Source organism: Prunus mume, linkage group LG1 (genome assembly GCF_029339155.1).
Source record: "Prunus mume cultivar Tortuosa linkage group LG1, ASM2933915v1, whole genome shotgun sequence".
NCBI classification, from domain to species: domain Eukaryota; kingdom Viridiplantae; phylum Streptophyta; class Magnoliopsida; order Rosales; family Rosaceae; genus Prunus; species Prunus mume.
In genome coordinates, this window is record NC_142698.1 from 7,501,491 (window position 1) to 7,522,012 (window position 20,522).

Below are 20,522 nucleotides of genomic sequence, written 5' to 3' on the forward strand. Positions count from 1 at the left end.
TGGAACTAATTAGTACCTAAAAAAGGGTTTTTACATATAAGTTCATAAATAGGATCTAATATATATCCTTGATAGGGGTGGAAATTTGGATAGACATTTAAAAATTGACGGTGAGTCCTTAATTGGCCATTTTCATATAGTTTGAGTCCTTAATTTATATAAACAAAACAAAACAAAACAAAACAAAACAACAGGTAAATTGACAATTATGATTTAGTTCAAGGGACAAAACAACACTTTAGCTATAAAATAATGATTTTGTTTTTTCAATTTTCAATTTTTAAAACCGAAACAATAATCTAGCCACTTTCTATTTAAATGTACTTCAAATAAAGTTATTGGCCTCTTTTCCTATAAGTAATAAATCTTGTTATGTCATAAATATATTGAATGTGGATGACCACCATATCATCCATTACCTCCAGCTTTTAATAAGTTGTAACCTATGTTATTACTATTGTAATTAGTACCCTTTAACTACAAATTATGGGTTAATTTTCTATATATGGTTGTAAGCATATAAATAGGTGTTTATCAAAAATGAATATGATAAGTTGGTAGAGCAAATTCTATTGCCTTTCTTTTCTCTCTACAATTTCCTCTACTTTTTTAACATGTTAGTATATACATAATTGTAAAAAAGATTGAAATGAATATAAAAAAAATTATGCAATACATAAGTCAAATTTGGCGTGGGCTCATATCGAAGTGGCTCGGCCCAGTTTCAATGGAGGGTTGTGGGCTTGGGCTGGACTTGAGGTAGACGGGTCCGAACGGCCCGTTTATTAAAGGACCAACTCTAAACTATTTGACGCTTTTACTCTTTATTTAACTCTGTAAATACATGTGTTCGACCCTTTATTCGACCCAAGATACGTCAATGCTTTGATATGTCAACGCTTTCACATGCAAAAAGGTTAGAATCTAACTTTTGACATGACAACTCTGGTGTAACTAATTTATATCTATGTCTATATATAATGCAAAAGATCATTATTGTTGAAATTTTAAAAACCCAACAAATGCCCTTACTGAACCAAAATAATAAAAGAAAAGACAATTATAAAATGAGTGTAAAATAATTTTTTTAAAAAAATACTATAATAAATTACACATTTCTCCTCACCCTAAAGTCCTAAACACATTTGTCATTCCTAAAAAAACAAATATATATATATATATATATATATATATATATATAAAGCCACTTGACATGCGTGAGCACAGATCGAGAAGCTAGTATTATATAAGAGCATCTCCAAGAGATGAGGTAAAAGAGTAGGCAAATCTCACGTGGTCTAGAAGCATAACATAATCTTAAAATAATTTCTGGTTTGCTTTGCATGTGTGCATTTGTCTAAACCTCACATGATTGTAATCTATCTATATAAAGCAAAAGGCAGAGAATGGTGAAACATTCAAAATACCAGAAAATGTCCTTGGTTAATTCAAACATTAAGAATTAAAATTATAAATTAAATGAGGATAATATGGTAAATTTACATTTTTTCATATTAAAAAAATTAAAATTAAAAACAAAATCAGATAATAGGTCCTACTTTTATGGAACATAACTACCTATATTATTTTTTCTTAATTCTAAAAATAAAAAAAAAATAAAAAATAAAACCAATTGGCGAGCATGTGCTAAGGGACTAGTAACTAATTACATTAGAGTTGAGTCATTCCACACGACTAAAACAAGGTCAATTACCTAATATTTAACACAAATAAATTAAATTAAATTAAATTAATTAATTAATTTACGATACGAAGCCACAACTGAAATTGTCTAGGTGACTCAGAGGTTCAGAACATAAATTGTCAAGGTCTTCAACTGAAATTTCCATGGGGAATATGTTGTAGAATACAATTTAGTTCAAGTGATCACACAGAGAGATGGGAATAGAAAGATGAGGTTGCAAAATATAAGAATGCAAAATGTTAAGAAGAGTCAGTTGACTGCGTATTCATAGTATTGAACATTTCCTTGTGTTGACATTGACAATTACTTTGATTTTTTTTATAGATTACGAAGCAACATAGCAACGTACTTCACAAATACAATGCCAATTAAACAATCCTACAATAATTTGTGAATTATATCAAAGATTGAATAATGACAGTCTAGAGAAATAAAAATAGATATAGTGATATGAGTATCGATACTATGTGGTTATTCATTCTTATAAGGACTAAAAAATTTGTCGATAAAATCAAAGGATGTGTAAATTTCACTTCATTACCAAAAAGTTCACCGAATTTCACAATTTTTTACTTAAATTTTGTTTTCGTCAATTTTGTACTTAAACATTGATTTTTCTATCACTTTCGTACCGAGCAAAACCCATTATTTTTGCATGACAGTGTCACGCAAGGTTTAATTTTTGGCTAAATGGTGGTGTGGCTTAGAGAATCTCCAAGGGAGATGTCAAATACCAAACATCAAATTTAAATTTGCATTTGACATTTATAATTTGTGTCAAATAAATAATTATTTATCAAATCATTTAAGATAAATAAATAATAATAATAAAAGAAAATAATGAATGAAAGTAATAACCATCTGTCTTTAAAAAATAATAAAATATTCATTTGACATCTTGCTTTTGGAATGTCAACCTCAGAGGTTTGAAAGTGATGTGAATATTATTTCTAGCTATTAAATATGTAGTATCGCTCTTAATGACAGGCTCATATCATCACGTGCATGAAAAAATTAATTAATTAACTAAAAATCGAAACTCGCACCTACCCCAAACATCCAGGTAAACCCATTGGGACTGTAAGTTTTGTTTATGTTTGTGTCTGTTGGGCCCTGTGATATAGTGTTTGAATGGGCCTAAGAAGTATGTTAAATTGGTTTTTTGTTCACAAATGGTCTTCAAAGTTCAAGAAATTATCACTTTTGGTTATTTATGCGTTTTTGTGACACTGTTGGTCCTCAAGGTTAAATTGGTCTCTACCGTCTGATTTTGTCAAAAATTCTGTTAAATTGCTGACACGGAACTTAAGTGGAGCCCACACGTCATCAAGTCATGTGAATTTTCTAAGAGAAAAAATAAAAATAAAAATAAAAAACGCTCACATGATTGTAATCTATCTATATAAAGCAAAAGGCAGAGAATGGTGAAACATTCAAAATACCAGAAAATGTCATTGGTTAATTCAAACATTAAGAATTAAAATTATAAATTAAATGAGGATAATATGATAAATTCACATTTTTTCATATTAAAAAAATTAAAATTAAAAACAAAATCAGATAATAGGTCCTACTTTTATGGAACATAACTACCCATATTATTTTTTCTTAATTCTAAAAATAAAAATAAAAATAAAAAATAAAACCAATTAGCGAGCATGTGCTAAGGGGCTAGTAACTAATTACATTAGAGTTGAGTCATTCCACACGACTAAAACAAGGTCAATTACCTAATATTTAACACACAAAAAAAAAAAAAATTAATTAATTAATTTACAATACGAAGCCACAACTGAAATTGTCAGAACATAAATTGTCAAGGTCTTCAACTGAAATTTCCATGGGGAATATGTTGTAGAATACAATTTAGTTCAAGTGATCACACAGAGAGATGGGAATAGAAAGATGAGGTTGCAAAATATAAGAATGACAAACGTTGCAAAATGTTAAGAAGGGTCAGTTGACTGCGTATTCACAGTATTGAACATTTCCTTGTGTTGACATTGACAATTACTTTGATTTTTTTTTGGGAGACTTTGGAAAAATCCAAAGGAGAGAGAAATTTTGTAAAAGAAGCCAAAATAGACAAATTTGCCCTTATTTATTTTTAAATTTCCTAAGAAATCATTTACACTTGCATGTCTTTAATTTGAAAGTTGAGAGGTTTTTCTGTCTTTTTTGAAAAAAACTTAGGCTTTTTCCAAAAGTAAAATTTTTTTTATGGCTAAAACCTAAATTTTTTTTATTTTTATTTAGATTACGAAGCAATATAGCAACGTACTTCATCAACTAAAACCCTGAACTCCCACCTACCCCAAACATCCAGGTAAACCCATTGGGATGTTGGGTTTTTTTTTGGTTTGGTTGGGCTATAAGTTTTGTTTATGTTTGTGTCTGTTGGGCCCTGTGATATAGTGTTTGAATGGGCCTACGAAGTATGTTAAATTTGTTTTTTGTTCACAAATGGTCTCCAAAGTTCAAGAAATTATCACTTTTGGTCATTTATGAGTTTTTGTGACATTGTTGGTCCTCAAGGTTAAATTGATCTCTACCGTCTGATTTTTCAAAAATTCTGTTAAATTGCTGACATGGGAATTAAGTAGAGCCCACATGTCATCAAGTCATGTGAATTTTCTATGAGAAAAAATAAAAAATAAAAATAAAAAACGCTCGAATTTGTAGCTATTTCATTGACAAAGGATATTTCAGAATGTATTAAACATGGGCAATACTGGCTGGAAAAAGGTTATTTGTGCATTTGGAGATGACGTTTTACAACCTGATGCAGAAGTTGATAGGCCTAGACTAGGCCAGCTTATATTCTCTAATCCCGAACAACGCAAACTTCTGAATTGTTACTTACCCTTTTCCAGATCGTTCCAACTGCCACCATATCACCATCAAAAGCCATGTTCACTCTCAGCTTTCCTTGGCGGTATATACCGCGCTGCGAAGCAATCTGAGACATTGACTTACGCTGGAAAAGAAAAGAGAGTAAAAAAAATATAATTTCAAAAGACATTAGAAACACTGAAGTAAGCAGTACTTTTCTTAATTTTTCCGACAAGAATGTGAAAGGAGGATTAATAAAATCAATAAATTTGACAGGGGTATGGAATTTCACATAGTAACAGCTCAATCTGACCTTTTCCCAAAATTACTCCACTGCAAGCACAATCATAGAAAATCATCTCATTCATCTCTCACCACAACCTCTGTTGCCGCAATCCGGTGCACCCCAAAAACTTTAATCTACTCCGAGCACTATCCTATAATAAAGAGGTACAGAGTGGTTGGAGGGTTGGAGGGGTCGTGTAATGTAAAATGGGTCAGCCTGTCTCTAAGAGGTGTGAGCCCAAGTCCTACATAGCGACGGGTCATTAAGAGCATCTCCAATCGAAATGCCAATTCTAACGTGGCAAGTTTTAACCCAAGAAAAAGACATTTTAAGTCTTCCAACCGTGATGCCAAATCCTAGTTGGATTGACATCCTTCACTTTTGCTGTCAAAATTGAAGCCAAGATGTTGAGATGTCTTTTTATTTTTTATTATTATTTTAATGCTGAGCCCACTTTCTTCTCTCCTCTTCCATGTATAGTTCTTAACTCTATTTAATATTTTACTCTTAAATATCGGGCCCACCTGCCTTTAAAAATAATAAAATAAAATGTATATTTGACATCTTGGTTGGATAAAGAGTTTTACAATATGTTAAATTGCCACATTAGCCATTAAATTTAAAACGGGCCAGCTTTATATGAAATAGGGAAAGGGAAATTGGATACTAATAGTTTGGATCCAGAGGCAGTTGTGAGGGGGTTAAAACGCAGCCACTGCAAATCCAATTTCTTAGGGCCCCCGAATTTTTGGCCCATGCATAAATGAACATAAGTATGTTAAACGTAAATTTCCTTACTAAGTTTGAGCTTAGCTCGGTTGGTCGATCGTGTTTTCCATCCCACACGAGCGTTATTGGATATGTGGACTTCACCTAAATAACCCATCAACAATAATAGAAGTTTTGACGGAACTTGATGATATGGACCAATTTAATATACCCTAAGTAATCTTGAGAACCAATCATGTCATGAAAAAATATAAATGGTTAAAGGTGATAATTTTGTGAACTTCATGAACTATTTGTGAAAATAATCTTTTTTTTATAAATACAAGTGATAATGGGGAAGGGGAATCGAACCTAAAATCTTAGGTGCACGGATAAATGTTCTTAACCAATTGAGCTACAAGCTCATTGCTTTGTTTGAACTGATTTTTATGAAAGAGCAAAAAAGATTTCGAACAGAAGCCAACAAGTTCCAAAAGAAAAGAAAAATACTATCTTGGAAAAAAATAATAATAATAATTACTGCACGAATTGGAAATTACGCTCCAAGACGTTAGAACTAACGCAACACAATTCAATAAAATTAGAATTAAATATTTTTTTTGTCATTGAGTTTTATATAAATTTCAATTTAGTCATTTTTTTAATCAAATTTTATTTTAATTTAGTCACTGAATTTTAAAAAAAAAACTGTGAATTGGAAATTACACTCCAAGACATTAGAAAGTAATGCAACACCAGTCAATAAAATTAATAATTCCAATCAGCAATGCCACCAGTTTCCTGATTCCTCGTTTCGTTTTTTTTTTCTCTTCTGAAATACTTTTACATTAAACTCAAACAAGGGGCGATCTCGATTCTCTCTACTCCAATTTCCACCACAAGGAGGACGCCAACCAATAACTTGGCCAATCGCCAGAGGTAAGAAATGTCTTCCCATTCTTTCTGATTCAGTTGGTTTGATCTTGTTTGTATGACTGCTTATTAGCTTGCATGGAAAGAAAAAGGCATGTTCTTACCATGAAGGGCATTTTGTTTTGCTGGAAATGTAAAACTGATTGGGATCTTGTTATTTTATGTACTGTAGTTTCTTGTTTCTGGTTTCCTGTATTTGGGTAAGTTGATTGCAGAAACATTTTCAAAATTAAATTAATAAGAAAATGCAACCAAAACTGTTGTCAAATTGCAATTTTTTCTTTTTCTTTATATTCTTAACTTGAATGTGTTGATAGAAACAAATGGTAAAATTATTATATGCAGCAACAGAGAGGCTCTTCATTTCTAGGGAGCCAAATTCCAAATCTTTAAAATGGGGAAATTGATAGGGTGCACTGGAGCTCCATCTTTGTCTTACTTCTCAAAAGAGCTAAAGAAAAGAGATAGCTAGAGTCATTTTCATTTGAGATGCTCTAAGGCCTTTAGCTAATTTTGTTCATGTATTTGATTTTGCATTCAAGAATGAGGATAGTAGGACTGACAGGTGGAATTGCGTCCGGGAAGAGCACCGTCTCAAATCTCTTCAAGGCCCATGATTTTCCCGTCGTTGACGCAGATCTTGTTGCTCGTGTAAGTAATGATCAAACCCTTAATACTCTTATATTGAAATCATAAAAGATTTATGGCAGTATATTCTTTTTAGCTAGTTCATTGACAGAGGATATTTCAGGATGTATTAAAGAAGGGCAAAACTGGGTGGAAAAAGGTTGTTTCAGCATTTGGAGATGACATCTTACAACCTGATGGAGAAGTTGATAGGCCTAAACTAGGCCAAATTATATTCTCTAATCCCGAAAAGCGCAAACTTCTGAATCGGTACTTACCCTTTTGCAGATAGTTCCATTTTTATTTTGTGTTCTAATTGAGAGTATCACTTAGTAATACTATTAGCTGTATGATTTTACTTCCTACTTCAACATTATCCCTGGTGCAGCTGAGTAAATCATAATCTTTTACAAATCTAGTCACCATTGAATACAAAAAGACTCACTGATCAGTGTCAATCTGTGAATGCTGGGTTCCCACTTATGGTTTTAAATTTATATCATTCAGGTCCTGTAATACTCACCAAGTTTTGACTTGTCCAAGTTAAAATTCATAGTATAATCTCCTAATAACAAGGGAAATTATGCAAATTCCATTAGTCAAAATTGCCTAGATTTTGCTATAATATTCCTGGTAATGGTAATGCCTTATCAGAGATTCTGTGTTGGATTACTTTATAATACAAGTTCCATGACATATCAGTTTCAAAGTCTAGTTTTTATCTTTTTGTAGAGTGCTGGCTCCTTACATATGGTTTGGAATCTTTTGGGAAGTTTTGAAGCTATGGACGGAGGGGTTTAAGATTATTGTTGTTGATGTCCCTCTATTGTTCGAGGCCAAGATGGACAAATGGACAAAGCCCATTGTTTTGGTATGGGTTGATTCTGAAACACAGCTCCAGAGACTCATGTTGAGGGACAGTACAAGTGAGGATGAATGCTCAGAACAAGATAAATGCTCAGATGTCACTTGATTTGAAAAAGACCAAGGCAGACCTAGTGATTGATAATACTGGTTCACTAAAGGATTTAAGAGAACAGTTTCGCAGTATCTTAGTTATCGTCACGAAGCCCTTGACGTGGACTGAATTCGGGTTCTCTAGACGAGGTGTTCGCGTTGTTTCTTCTCTCCATTGTTGTAGGTGTTTTGACGTATTTTCAGAGAAGTTTATATGCTAGTAGTTTATAGCAACCTTGGAATTGTACTTGGTTGAGATCTTGATCTAAATCTCTTCCTCTTTGATAGAATAAGAACCTTCACTCTGTTTTGTAGCAACAATGAAGAATGAATTTTTGCATCACAGTCTAACGTTATTAAGCCAGAGCCTTGGTTACTTACGTTTCTTGGTGGTGACTCATTTGAAATCTCACTTAGCTCCGTCAATGAGGTTGTGCGGGGTATAACGAGATATGCATTATTTATGTGCTATGATTTCAACTTTATTAACTTCTTTTGGGGCTATCCCATTCCTTGGTTCTAGTCATGCAGTAGTGGTCATCTAGATTTTGCTCCATTATGCTTATTTTCTTATACCCTTTTTTTGGGTTTTTTCAATTTAGTATTATGTATTTACACCCTTAAGGCATACTCGTATTGTTTTTTCAATTTTAACAATTTAAGATAATGGGTCTAACCCAATGAAAAAGGGTTTTAACTTGCAAACCAGAGGTCTCAGATTCGAACCCCAATGGCATGATTTGTGAGTGTGAGAAGAGAAACCCCCCTCCCCTCTAGTTTAAACTATCACTTGTACTAATAAAAAAATCAATGCCACATCTTGAACAATTTAGTACCGTGTTACCTTGTTTTGGGGGCAATCCCATTCCTTGGTTCTAGTCATAGAAGTGGTCATCTATCTTTTGCTTCATTATGTTTATTTATTTTTGGGTTACTTTATGGCATGTTTACTTGTAAATAATAGGGGAACTTAAGAATAAGAAAAGAAGGAATATGAATCAGATCAATTACTCTCCTAGTTGATCTAATCCCTAGTTTTGAGGGTATTTGATTACGGATTTTATGACATGTTTACTTAGAAGGAATGGGGGAACTCATGAATTGGGGAACTTGAGAATTTGGGGGTAAGGAATTGGAATCGGATCAACTACTCCCTCTAGGTTGATATGATTCCTATATTTGAGGGTATTTGATAACGGATTTTACCATGGAACTTCCAATTTTTTTTTTAAATTCCGTATACGTAAGTAAACGTAGGGGCACGTGTTTGTAACGAAGGGGAATACATAATTGGAATGATTATGATAACCATTATTGATAAGTAAACATGCCTTACAAGAATCAAGAAGTCATGAATTGGAAAACTTGGGAATCAAGGAATAAGAATTGGATCAGCTACTCCCCTAGTTGATCCCATCTTGATTTTGAGGGTATTTAATTACATATTTTAACATGAAACCCACATAATTTTTTATTTATTTATGATGTATTTATTAGTAAACGATGGAATTAGAAGCTTTTCACATTTCATAAAAGTCCAAAATTAGAATTCCAAGGGAGAGTCAAATACCAAATATCAAATTTAAATTTAAAGGGCAATTTTTTCACATTTAAGCCCAAATTATTTAAGATAAATAAGAAAAATAATATAAAAAGAAAAAAATATGAAAGTCTATCAAAATATCTTGCTTTTAGAAAAACCCTACAATACTCGCACTCTAAGAAAAACTAATTTGACTTTTCATATGGATCAAATATACCATACAAGCCTTGAATTACTTAAAAATTACAACACTACCATGAGAGTTCTTTTCTAAAAATCATAATGCGGGCAAAATAATGGTATTTCACACATCATTCAAATTTAAAAATAATAGTGTTGGTCCTTTTTGAGTTTTTTTCTTCAATTTATAGGTCTTAGTGTTTATATATAAAATCAATGCAAGAAATAAAGTTTATTATAAAATTCAAGAAAGATAAGACTCAAAATTCATTTTCTCAACAACTACAACAGATGAAAAAGAAAAAGAAAAAAGAAGAATGATACAGTCTACAAAGACTCTTCAAACTATTAAGATTTCAAAGAGACAAACCATTGACCCACTATTAGCAACATCGATATTGTCCCTAACTTAATTACCTGTTTAACAGGTGTGAGGTTTTTACAAAAAAGGCCTTGATGTTATTAGTAGTGGAGCTATTCATTGTATATTATATTTTATTTGGTCAAGTTTCCATAACTTCATATTTTTCAATACAAACTCATTCAATTTATGTTTCTTCTTCAATTCAATTATGTACATTCTCAATCTCTCCTCCACTTTCTCCTTGTTGTTTTTCTCCCCATGGTCCATGACGTAGAAGCCAAGAATGCCACTGACAATGGCTCTGGTGTTGATCCAAACATAGGCCTCCTATCTCTCTCTCTCTCTCTCTCTCTCTCTCTCTCTCTCTCTCTCTCTCCTTGATTTTATCGGGAAAGTTTCATGGTGTGTTTTACTAATTAGGAATTGGATTCCACCTATGGAGGATTCACGCGTTTACTTTATATCAAAGAATTAAAAAGTAAATGTAGGGCCCACATAAAATTTGAAATTGAATTCCTACTTTTGGAGGAATTCAATTCTTAGGTGGGAGGTGGTATTCTAATTCCTGAAGAACTAATTCATTAGGAATTCATCTTTTTTACCCATTATATCCTCTCACAATTTTAAAATTTTAAATCTACTTTAACCCAACAACGAGGACATTTTAGTAATTAGTACTACTCCTACACCAATTTCATATGGTTTAGTAAACAACTTCAATAGGAATCAATCAAAATCTAACAAATTAGGGAGTATGGTTGGAGTTGAAATTTTTTTTCTAAAATAACTCATTCCATATGGTTTAGTAAACAATTTCAATAGGAATCCGAAATCTAATCCTCCTCAATTCAATTCCTCATAATCCAATTACGGATTAATAAGCATGCCATCAATATTTTATTTTTGTTATTTTTAATATTTTCTTCGACTTAAAAAAAATAAAAATAAATTCCCACGTGTGCCACCACCTTGCAAGTTGCAACACATTTTCAAGCACACCTTGCAAGTTGTAACACATTTTCAAGATGAAATATTTTGTTATAAAAATTGAAAACATGTCTTAAGTGTGCAAGTCATTTCGGGTATCTCAAAACAACATATAACCAAGGTCGTTGTTTTGTTTTGTTTTTTTTAAAAATCTGAAAAACAAAGGTCGAGGTTTAATATTGATTCTTGACTAGTTGGACTCATCCCAAATTAAAAAGGAAAAAAAGAAAAGAAAAAAAAAAGAGAGAGAAGAACATCTTGACTAGTCACACAAGTTGAACCAGTGCTTGCTTTGCCTTTGCCTGCTTGAAATTTTGTACTCACCTTGCACACCCACTGCCTAAATTAGGTAGGCATGTGCTGTTGAATTATAGTCATGTTTATCAGCATGACAATTACCCTTCAGGATGGATCTACATAATTATATGGTTGTCTAGTCTAATTAATAAAAATTTGTACTTCACAAAATATAAGATGAAAATTAAATCACCTGACCTAGAGAGTTTATCATTTCAGTATTAAACATTTACTTACTATTTGAACTTCAACTTAATTTTGTTTTCTACACCAACTAGCTCTTCATGTGCAAACGCGAGTTAAGCGAATTGGCCACAGTAGTGAGCCGATCCTTTACATCCAAGTTCGAATGCCCGTATTTATCGATTAGAGTTGTTTAGATTATCGTTTCATACAAAGAATATTAGGAATAGAAATTAATCACATGACTCTAACTAAAACTCAGGAATTGAAGATAAGAATCAGGAATTGAAGATAAGAAATTGATATTAGGGATAGGGATAGAGTTTGTGCTCCTAGGTGCTCAATCACTTCAGCTCCATCCAAACCCTTCCGACAAGTTGTAACTTAAATGACCTAAATATACCATCTACCAACACCTGCAACAGCCTAACCTTAAGTCTCAGTCAATGCCCAATTCCATCCATTTTCCCACCAACCCCAAGGACCCCATCTCACTCTCTCCTTCCTTTGCTTTAAAATGCAAAAATTTAAAATGCAAGATTCCTCCAATTCACCTAACCCATTCCTAAAAGGAACGATCCAACTCCAACAAAAACACCTCCTCCTCACCAAACCCCATGGCCGCCTTTTCCCTCCAGACCTCCTCCTCCTCCTCCAGCATTGCTCGTCTGGGTTCCCAAACCCGATTTTCCGGAGCCGATTTGGGTCCAGACCCGAAATCCATAGGTTTCCCTTCACACCCTCGCTCTAGTCTCGTGCTTCCTCTCAAGCTCACCAACAGTAAGAGCAGATCAAGAGCAATGGTGATGGCAGTTGCAGTAAGTGGCAATGACCAAACCCAAATAACGGAAGTCGACATCTCTCTGAGCCCAAGAGTCAACTCCCTCAAGCCTTCGAAGACAGTCGCCATTACTGACCAGGCCACGGCTCTCGTTCAAGCCGGTGTACCCGTAATCCGATTAGCGGCTGGTGAACCCGATTTCGATACCCCTTCTGTCATTGCTGAGGTGGCTGCTTGTTTAGCTTCTTTCATTGACATCTTTATTTGTGAATTTTGTTGCATTGCCAATTGCCAATAATGGGTTGTTTTGAATTTTTTTTCATTTTCAAAGGCTGGGATCAATGCAATTCGTGAAGGTCACACAAGGTACACGCCAAATGCAGGGACTTTGGAACTTCGCGAAGCAATTTGTTATAAGCTCAAAGGTTGGACCTTTTTGCTTCTTTCTGGTTTTTTCATGTATGATATGTAGTGTATGATTTCACATTTGGAGTTGTAAGTAACGGTTAGGCTTTTGTAGAGGAGAATGGGATCTCTTACACACCTGATCAGATCGTAGTTAGCAATGGAGCCAAGCAGAGTATTGTTCAAGCAGTGCTTGCAGTTTGTTCCCCAGGAGATGAGGTCAATTGCTCTGTACCCAATACTCCCACTATCTACTTTAGACCTTATATTTTTGATATGGATTCGTTTATATCATTTTCATTCATTTCAGATTCGAACTGTATTAGTAGAGTGGAAAGAAACCAAGTGTCAGCTTAATAATTAAGAAATGTTTTTTTTTTTTTCCTTTTTGCTTCGTTGTTTTTTGGTGTTATTGTTAGTGGTTATGAATGCATTGTAGTAAGTACCTGTGAAGGTGACTCACATTTGCCAAAAACCTTGTATCTCCAGGTTATAATTCCAGCGCCATTTTGGGTGAGTTACCCGGAAATGGCGAGGTTAGCCGATGCAACGCCTGTGATTCTTCCCACGAGCATCTCCGACAATTTTCTCTTGGATCCAAAACTCCTGGAATCCAAACTCACTGAAAAGTCAAGACTTCTGATTCTTTGTTCTCCATCCAACCCAACAGGATCTGTATACCCCAAGAAATTGCTACAGGAGATTGCTCAAATTGTAGCAAGGCATCCCAGGCTACTGGTACACTTACTCTACCTGAACTGAAAGACCTGTACTTTATTACCTCAGCCTTAACATTTTGAATCCTGAATTTTCAGTTACTGTTTTGTTCAGGTTATTTCTGATGAAATATATGAACACATAATTTACACACCAGCAACTCACACAAGCTTCGCATCTTTGCCGGGCATGTGGGAGAGGACTCTGACAGTCAATGGCTTTTCGAAGGTAAGTGTATGGCTAACACCTTGTTGATTTCATACTCCTCTGGCGTAAAGGTGGCTTATCCTTGTTAAATCTTGATAACTGTTAAACAGAAGAAAAAAAATCCTGAAGTGGTAGGTTTGATTCTAAAGGTTGACATTTAGAAGGTGGTATCTGTAGGCTTTTGCAATGACTGGTTGGCGTCTTGGATATCTTGCCGGCCCTAAACACTTTGTTGCAGCGTGTGGAAAGATCCAGAGTCAGGTATTTCCTACATTCGAATTCCATATGCATCGTGCAAATATATTTTGCCAATTATTTAACAAGTAATAATGGCACATGTGTGACAATTGCGTTTTTCAAACCGTTTTTTGTTAGCTTGTGGCATTCATTAATAGTTTTGGGGTAAAAAGTTTGAAAATGTGCGCACACACAAAATAAGAACAAAAAAATCCTTTCAGCCCATCCACACAGACTAATTAATAATTTTGGTCTATACATTTGAGTATAATGTTAGTTCCAACAAATTCATTTTGATGTTGCTTGCCATTGTAATTAAAGTTTATCATTCCTACAATGAAATTTATAGACATGGAATATTTTATGGAAGTTTTAATCCTTTGTTGAATTGTAAAATTACGGAGGCAATAAGCATGGTAATGGTGGAATATGTGTTTGAAAAGGCGGTAAGAGGTATCATGCATGCTTTATATCGAGAGGTACTTAAACAAAACATACATAATGAGTTTAGTGGAGACATCACTTGTTTAATAGTTTATACTGCATCAAGTATAAACTAACAGTCTAACATGTCTGGAATGCTATTGATGGTCAACCACCTTTAAGTAACTAAACACCACTACAGCTGAGAGACGGTTCTTAAGCGGCAAAGAACAGCATGGCGCTGCTATGACAATAATTCTTGTCATTGCTTCTTTCTTCTTCAGCTTCCAACACAAGATTATTTTTTTCTCTGTTTTGGGTTGTAGCTACTGATCGTTTTGGACATTGTGCTGAAAAATGTCCAAAGTATTTACATTTTAACATTGCTGTTCAGTTCTAGTTTTAAAACTAGAGCCAACACTATTTTGTGCACTCTTAGGAATGGGAATCATCAAATGGTTGGCAGAAGTGGAGCCACCATGGGATTTTGAAACTTCATTTTCCTTTTGCTTGCATTTGCAACGGATTTTTAAATTCCATTATTCTCTTCTAATGGAGCCTTCTTAAATGTTCCCTTTTGTACTCTTCTTCCATTTGATTAGAAATCTGGATGGGATCATGACTTGCTGCTAAATCCTTAAGCAATATGAATATTTAATTCTTTGCAGCATGGATATGGATGCCTTTATTCCATGGAAAGTCTAATTTTGTCCAAGCTAAAGAACTTATTGGAATACTTTGTGACCGAGAGACTTCCTGGCAACAATTCTTTGAATGTCAATGAACTTATTGCTTGTCTCCACCTAAAAACTAAATCCAACCTGTTTAGCCAATCAAGGTTTACTTCAGAAATGTTGTCCTTTTAGAAATCATCAACTTCCAATTTCACACCCCTTTTTACCCCCAATAGTATACATTCTTCTTGCCATGAGGATTACTTTCTGTTAAACCCTTGAGAAATATGGGTATTTAATTCTTCACAGCGCAGATATGGATGTCTTTGTTCCATGTAATGTATAATCTTGTCCAAGCCAAAGAACTTATTGGTACACGCTGCGGCAGAGAGACTTTCTGGCACCAATTTTTGACTTTTCGGTGTACTTATTGCTTGGGCAGTGTGTCATAACCATTTGCATGTCATCTCAAGTTCATGACTGCATACTGAGCTTGTCATAAGCCACACCTAGTTTTAACTAATGCATAGCTAATTTATATTTACAAGTATAACGGAACAAGTCCCAAGTTAAGATCATGGATGGTTAATTAGTATCATTGCAAAAGAAATTGAAGATAATTAAATAATTTGGCCTACATTAGAGGTCAATATTTGGACGTCTTAAGTGTTGGATGAAATTTTGGGATGGTCAGTATATATACATTACTTTTATTTACATTTGTATATATGTTTGTGTTTTTGTAGTTTCCTACACAAGCTAACCCCAGTGTAATATGCCATAGTTCACCTCAGGTGCCAGTAGTATATCACAGAAAGCAGGAGTTGCTGCCCTTGGTCTTGGCTATGCTGGTGGAGAGGCAGTTTCTATTATGGTGAAAGCATTCAGGGAGCGACGAGATTTCTTGGTCAAAAGCTTTGGTGAACTTTCTGGTGTTAAGATTTCAGAACCCAAGGTACCAGATCTGATTATCCGTTTATTTCCTCTTTATTTTTCTCATTTTCCTTTCCCCCTTATCTGGAGTAAAGCAGTCCTTTGAGGGATTAAATTTTTTGTATCTTTTATCCTTTTCTTTTTATCCTAATTTCTTCGTTATATCACTTCTCACTTTCAGGGAGCTTTCTATCTCTTTATTGATGTCAGCTCTTACTATGGAACAGAGGCTGAAGGATTTGGTAAAATTGAGAATTCGGAATCCCTATGCCGTTACCTTCTTGACAAGGGTCAGGTATGCATTACCAATGGCTGCTTGTAGATTGCTATTCAGGAAGAGTCATATTTTAGTAGTCCTAATAGTTTGAAATCCCTTGATGGTTCCATAAAATACTGACATGGGATTGGTCACTATCTATAAAATAAAAGAAAGAGAAGAAAAGAAAAAGGAGTACATTAAGTAGCAAACTGACTTCAGTTCTTCATACTTGGGTTGTCATTGATTTACAGGTTGCACTAGTTCCAGGGGATGCATTTGGAGATGATACCTGCATACGAATATCCTATGCAGCATCCCTCACAACCCTGCAGGCAGCTGTAGAGAGAATTAAGAAAGCACTCGTCACACTAAAGTAAAGCCTGTCTGCCTGCATTTAAATTAAGCAAAATCATTACTGGTAATGTTGCAACTGTTGTACTTCGGTGTAAATCTGTACTCTAGTAACTCTAGTAATTGTTTCGAAACTAAGTTGGTCCTGTAGGTTACAGTCTAAAATAATTTTTCCGGCGCTGTATTCAACAGTTATGCAATCAAAGGCATATGTTCCTATTTTATTTATTTTTGGTTAAATCAAAGGTGTATGTTGAATTGTATTTTAAGGATTCTAAACTCATTTTTCAGAATGCTCTTTTCTTAGAAACTACTGTAATCTGGCATTTTCGTTTGAAATATGATCTACCAAATTTACCTTTTGGAAGCTGATATATAAGGTTATAGTAATCATTAAGAATTAGTATGTAGTTCAAAAGAAAACAGAGAATGATGTTGCAAAACTCAACTCTACCCTTTGTTGGCAAAACTTTTATGTTGCAGGTTTGGGACTTGTGAGAAAGCCGAACCGAAAGTAATTTGCAGTTATTAAACATGGAAATGTAGTCCTAGGAAATGCATCCTAAAAGGGTTGTGACTAGCCAAGTTGAAGTATGGATATTTCCCACAAAATGTATCAAATAAGTTTGTTTGAAGTGTCCCTCAGGCCTTCTCCAACCCTGGGGTTAAACCCAAAAAAATCTAAAAATTTGGCCCCATTTCATCTCCACCGCAGGCACACTGAAATCTTGGGCAGTATTTGGCCCAGCTTTCCAGTCCAGGCGGAATTGCTGTGGAAGATCCCAGCTACACGGACCACCTGCTGCCAACTTACCCATGCTGCTTGCACCACTTGTCAAGCCCAGAACAATTATTTATTTCAATCCAATGGCTGCATTAAGTTGCTGTGTCAATTTTTTGTTTTTGTTTTTTTTATTCTGCATATAATCAATGGCCAGCATATTTTTAAGAAATCTTAGTGGGAAAAATTCACATCTAATGGCTGAAATTTAAATTCAACGGCAAAATTAATTTTTATAATTACTCTAAATCAAATTCAACCCAAAATAATTTTGTGATTATCATTTATCTTAATTGTAATTATTTAATATGTTTTGATTTTTAAGTGAAATTATATTATGTTTTGGATTTTGGATTTTTTTTAGGTTAAAATGTTCAGAAAATTAAATCATGAATGTTGAAATAAAAATAATGTGAAGAAAAATTAACCCAAAAAAATATTTGAGGTTAATCATTTTTAAACAATTTAATAAAGTTATGGACTCAAATTATGAGTATGCATGGTTGGAGGAAAAAACAATTTGAGTCCGGGCAATACATGAATAGTTGTATTTTTAAGGGGAGAAATTTGGGTTTAGCCCCATTTGGGTTGAAAATGGCCTCAAAAGAATGACACTATATATATGTTTGTTTTGGTTAATTTATGATGAAATAGTTTTTTTGGGGGTAAGTTTATGCTCAAGCATATTTTGTAAAGCCCACATGGAGGCCACTCATTACTTGCAATTCTTGTTCTAGTCCATTTTTATTATTTTTAATACAAGTGATAGTCTAAACTATAAGGGAAGGGGGAGTGGGTTTTCTCACACACACTACCAAAGTGTCATAGGGGTTCGAACCATCAGATTATTGATATGCAAGTTAAGGCCCTTTTTCACTGGGTTAGACCACTCATCCCTTTTCCACTTTCTTGTTTTGGTATGAAACATTCACACACAAGTTGATATTAACTATTTGTATTCAATAATTGAAAAATTAGGGAAAATTATTTATATTTACATTCACATCATGCTGCCCTACCCAAAAAGTGAGTTCATGAATGAATACAAAAGGCTTATGAATTTTCATCCTTAAATATATATACCATGAGAAAGGAGAAGGAAGGACAAAGAGAAGAGAAAGAAAAGAGACAAAGCATATATTTATGTAGGAAAGGGAATAAATTCCTGCCTAGTTGGAGACTTTGCTTCAACTGTTCCAACATATTCAACAATGGCCTAATGGATGAAGATTGTCAAAACTTGTCCAAAAGGAAGGTTCCCTCCAAAGGTTACCGTTTGAAAAGCAATAGCAGAAAGAGGAGAAAGCAATTCCTGTCCAACTGGAAGTGCTTTTGTATATGACATCTTGAGGAAGCTAAGGACTAAAGAACCCCTAGACCAAAGCCAAAGCCTAAAACTCTTGACTTAAACTACAAGTAACTCAATCTCACATAGGAGGAATTCCCTTTCTTCCACCCTGGCCTTTCTCTCTCTCTCTCTCTCTCTCTCTCTCTCTCTGTTTTTTTAAACTTCACCTTTATATATAACCTGTACGTAACGATGATGAAAATTACCAAAAACCTGAAACCCAAAAAGGGAAAACCAGCTATAACCTCAAATGGATGCTTCTACTTCATCATCCAAAGAAGGCACACCAGAGATTGTGTTCTTTGACATAGAAACAAATGTACCCAATAGAGCTGGACAGAGGTTCTGGGTATTGGAATTTGGTGCAATTGTAGTTTGCCCACAGAAGCTCGTGGAGCTGGAAAGCTATAGCACCCTCATCAGGCCAGGGGACTTGTCTGCTGTGGCATTGAGATCTGGCCGGTCCGACGGGATCACTAGGGAAACTGTTGCAAATGCACCCTTGTTCAAGGAAGTTTCTGATAAGATATTCAGCATTTTGAATGGTAGGGTGTGGGCAGGCCACAACATCCGAAGATTCGATTGCATTCGGATTAAGGAGGCCTTTGCGGAGATTGGCAGGCCTGCTCCTACTCCGGTTGGGATCATTGATTCTTTAGGGGTGTTAACTGACAAGTTTGGTAGAAGAGCTGGTAATATGAAGGTATATATACATGTTACAATTAATTGTTAAACCCTAAACCAAACTGTAATTTTTGGCTGCAAAAACAATCTTACTTGATTTTCTGTTCAGATGGCAACTTTGGCATCTTACTTCAAGCTTGGGCAGCAAAAGCACAGGTGGGGAATCACATTTCTAGTTACTATATACTATTATTGGGGTATATCAGAAGAAATTCATGTTTGTTTATATAATTCCTCAAACCATTTATAGGAGCCTTGAAGACGTTAGGATGAATTTGGAGGTCCTCAAGAACTGCGCAACTGTGCTATTTTTGGTACTTCCCACAAGACCATGTCTATTTGTTTTCCCCCGGTTGATGAACAAAACTTTTAATTAGCCTTTAATTAAACTTTTTAATTTGTAACACCTTAGGAAGCAAGCCTCCCTAGCCTGCTAAATGGCAACTGCCGAGGCTCTTCAACGATCACAACGCGAAGCAGAAGCAATGGGAAATCGTTATGCAGAGAAGAAACTAGCCGGAAGTCTCCACCCACTGCTTCGATTGGATATCAGAGAGCGGTTCCATATGCGTCAAGGGGGAGTTTGGAAAAGGTTTAGCATTTAAAATCTTAGTTAATAGTTAATATCATTCATAATTAATACTAACGAAAGTGAGATTAATTAAATAATTGGTTCTCCTTTATTATTATTATTTATTTTGAAAGCAGATGACAGAGAAGGTAAAGAATCTGCTGTGTAGAGCTCAAGGAAATCAGCCTCTTAATACCATACTGAAGCATTCTCATTCCCTACTCCGGTGACAAAGCAAACGACGTCCATTTTTCATGCAGCTGAGCAGATGATCTCTTCTCTCTCCTTCTATCCTATTGAGAACCCCGACAGAGAGAGAACACAAATTTACAACTGCCTGCAGTGAAAATCAGAAAGAGGAAATTAAAGCAAAGCAAACAATAGCAACAACTTGAACTAGTTATTATCCTTCGACTAATTGATTCAATATATATTTATATATATATTTTTGGTTTCAAAACCATCTCTTATTTATCTGCATTCTTTTGTTATTTCTTTGTCTATACCCTATTCATTAATAAACATCCTTCCTAAGCAATTGAATTTGAA

At 34.5% G+C, this 20,522-nt stretch overlaps 2 protein-coding genes, 1 long non-coding RNA gene and 1 pseudogene across 4 annotated transcripts; 3 read left to right on the top strand and 1 right to left on the bottom strand.

Moving 5' to 3' along the window:
- Positions 1–4,365: 4,365 nt before the first annotated feature.
- Positions 4,366–4,995, bottom strand: LOC148920893 (uncharacterized). The gene is made up of 2 exons (XR_016123293.1): positions 4,851–4,995; positions 4,366–4,682 (listed from the first exon to the last, which is right to left on the bottom strand). It is a non-coding gene; the product is annotated as an uncharacterized LOC148920893 (long non-coding RNA).
- A 1,419-nt stretch (positions 4,996–6,414) lies between these two features.
- LOC103332436 (dephospho-CoA kinase-like) lies at positions 6,415–8,424 on the top strand (annotated as a pseudogene). Its single transcript, XR_016121908.1, has 4 exons — positions 6,415–6,470; positions 7,007–7,115; positions 7,216–7,361; positions 7,824–8,424. The product of XR_016121908.1 is annotated as a dephospho-CoA kinase-like (transcript).
- Positions 8,425–12,132: 3,708 nt separating this feature from the next.
- On the top strand, positions 12,133–16,882 carry AAT (aspartate aminotransferase). Its single transcript, XM_008235195.3, has 9 exons — positions 12,133–12,609; positions 12,715–12,808; positions 12,904–13,007; positions 13,278–13,526; positions 13,620–13,733; positions 13,890–13,973; positions 15,831–16,001; positions 16,161–16,274; positions 16,490–16,882. The coding sequence occupies exons 1-9, from the start codon at positions 12,220–12,222 to the stop codon at positions 16,613–16,615; spliced, it is 1,446 nt and encodes a 481-aa protein (XP_008233417.1). The 5' UTR covers positions 12,133–12,219; the 3' UTR covers positions 16,616–16,882.
- A 1,791-nt stretch (positions 16,883–18,673) lies between these two features.
- On the top strand, positions 18,674–20,522 carry LOC103332455 (Polynucleotidyl transferase, ribonuclease H-like superfamily protein). The gene is made up of 5 exons (XM_008235204.2): positions 18,674–19,421; positions 19,512–19,558; positions 19,653–19,716; positions 19,815–19,994; positions 20,111–20,522. The coding sequence occupies exons 1-5, from the start codon at positions 18,969–18,971 to the stop codon at positions 20,201–20,203; spliced, it is 837 nt and encodes a 278-aa protein (XP_008233426.2). The 5' UTR covers positions 18,674–18,968; the 3' UTR covers positions 20,204–20,522.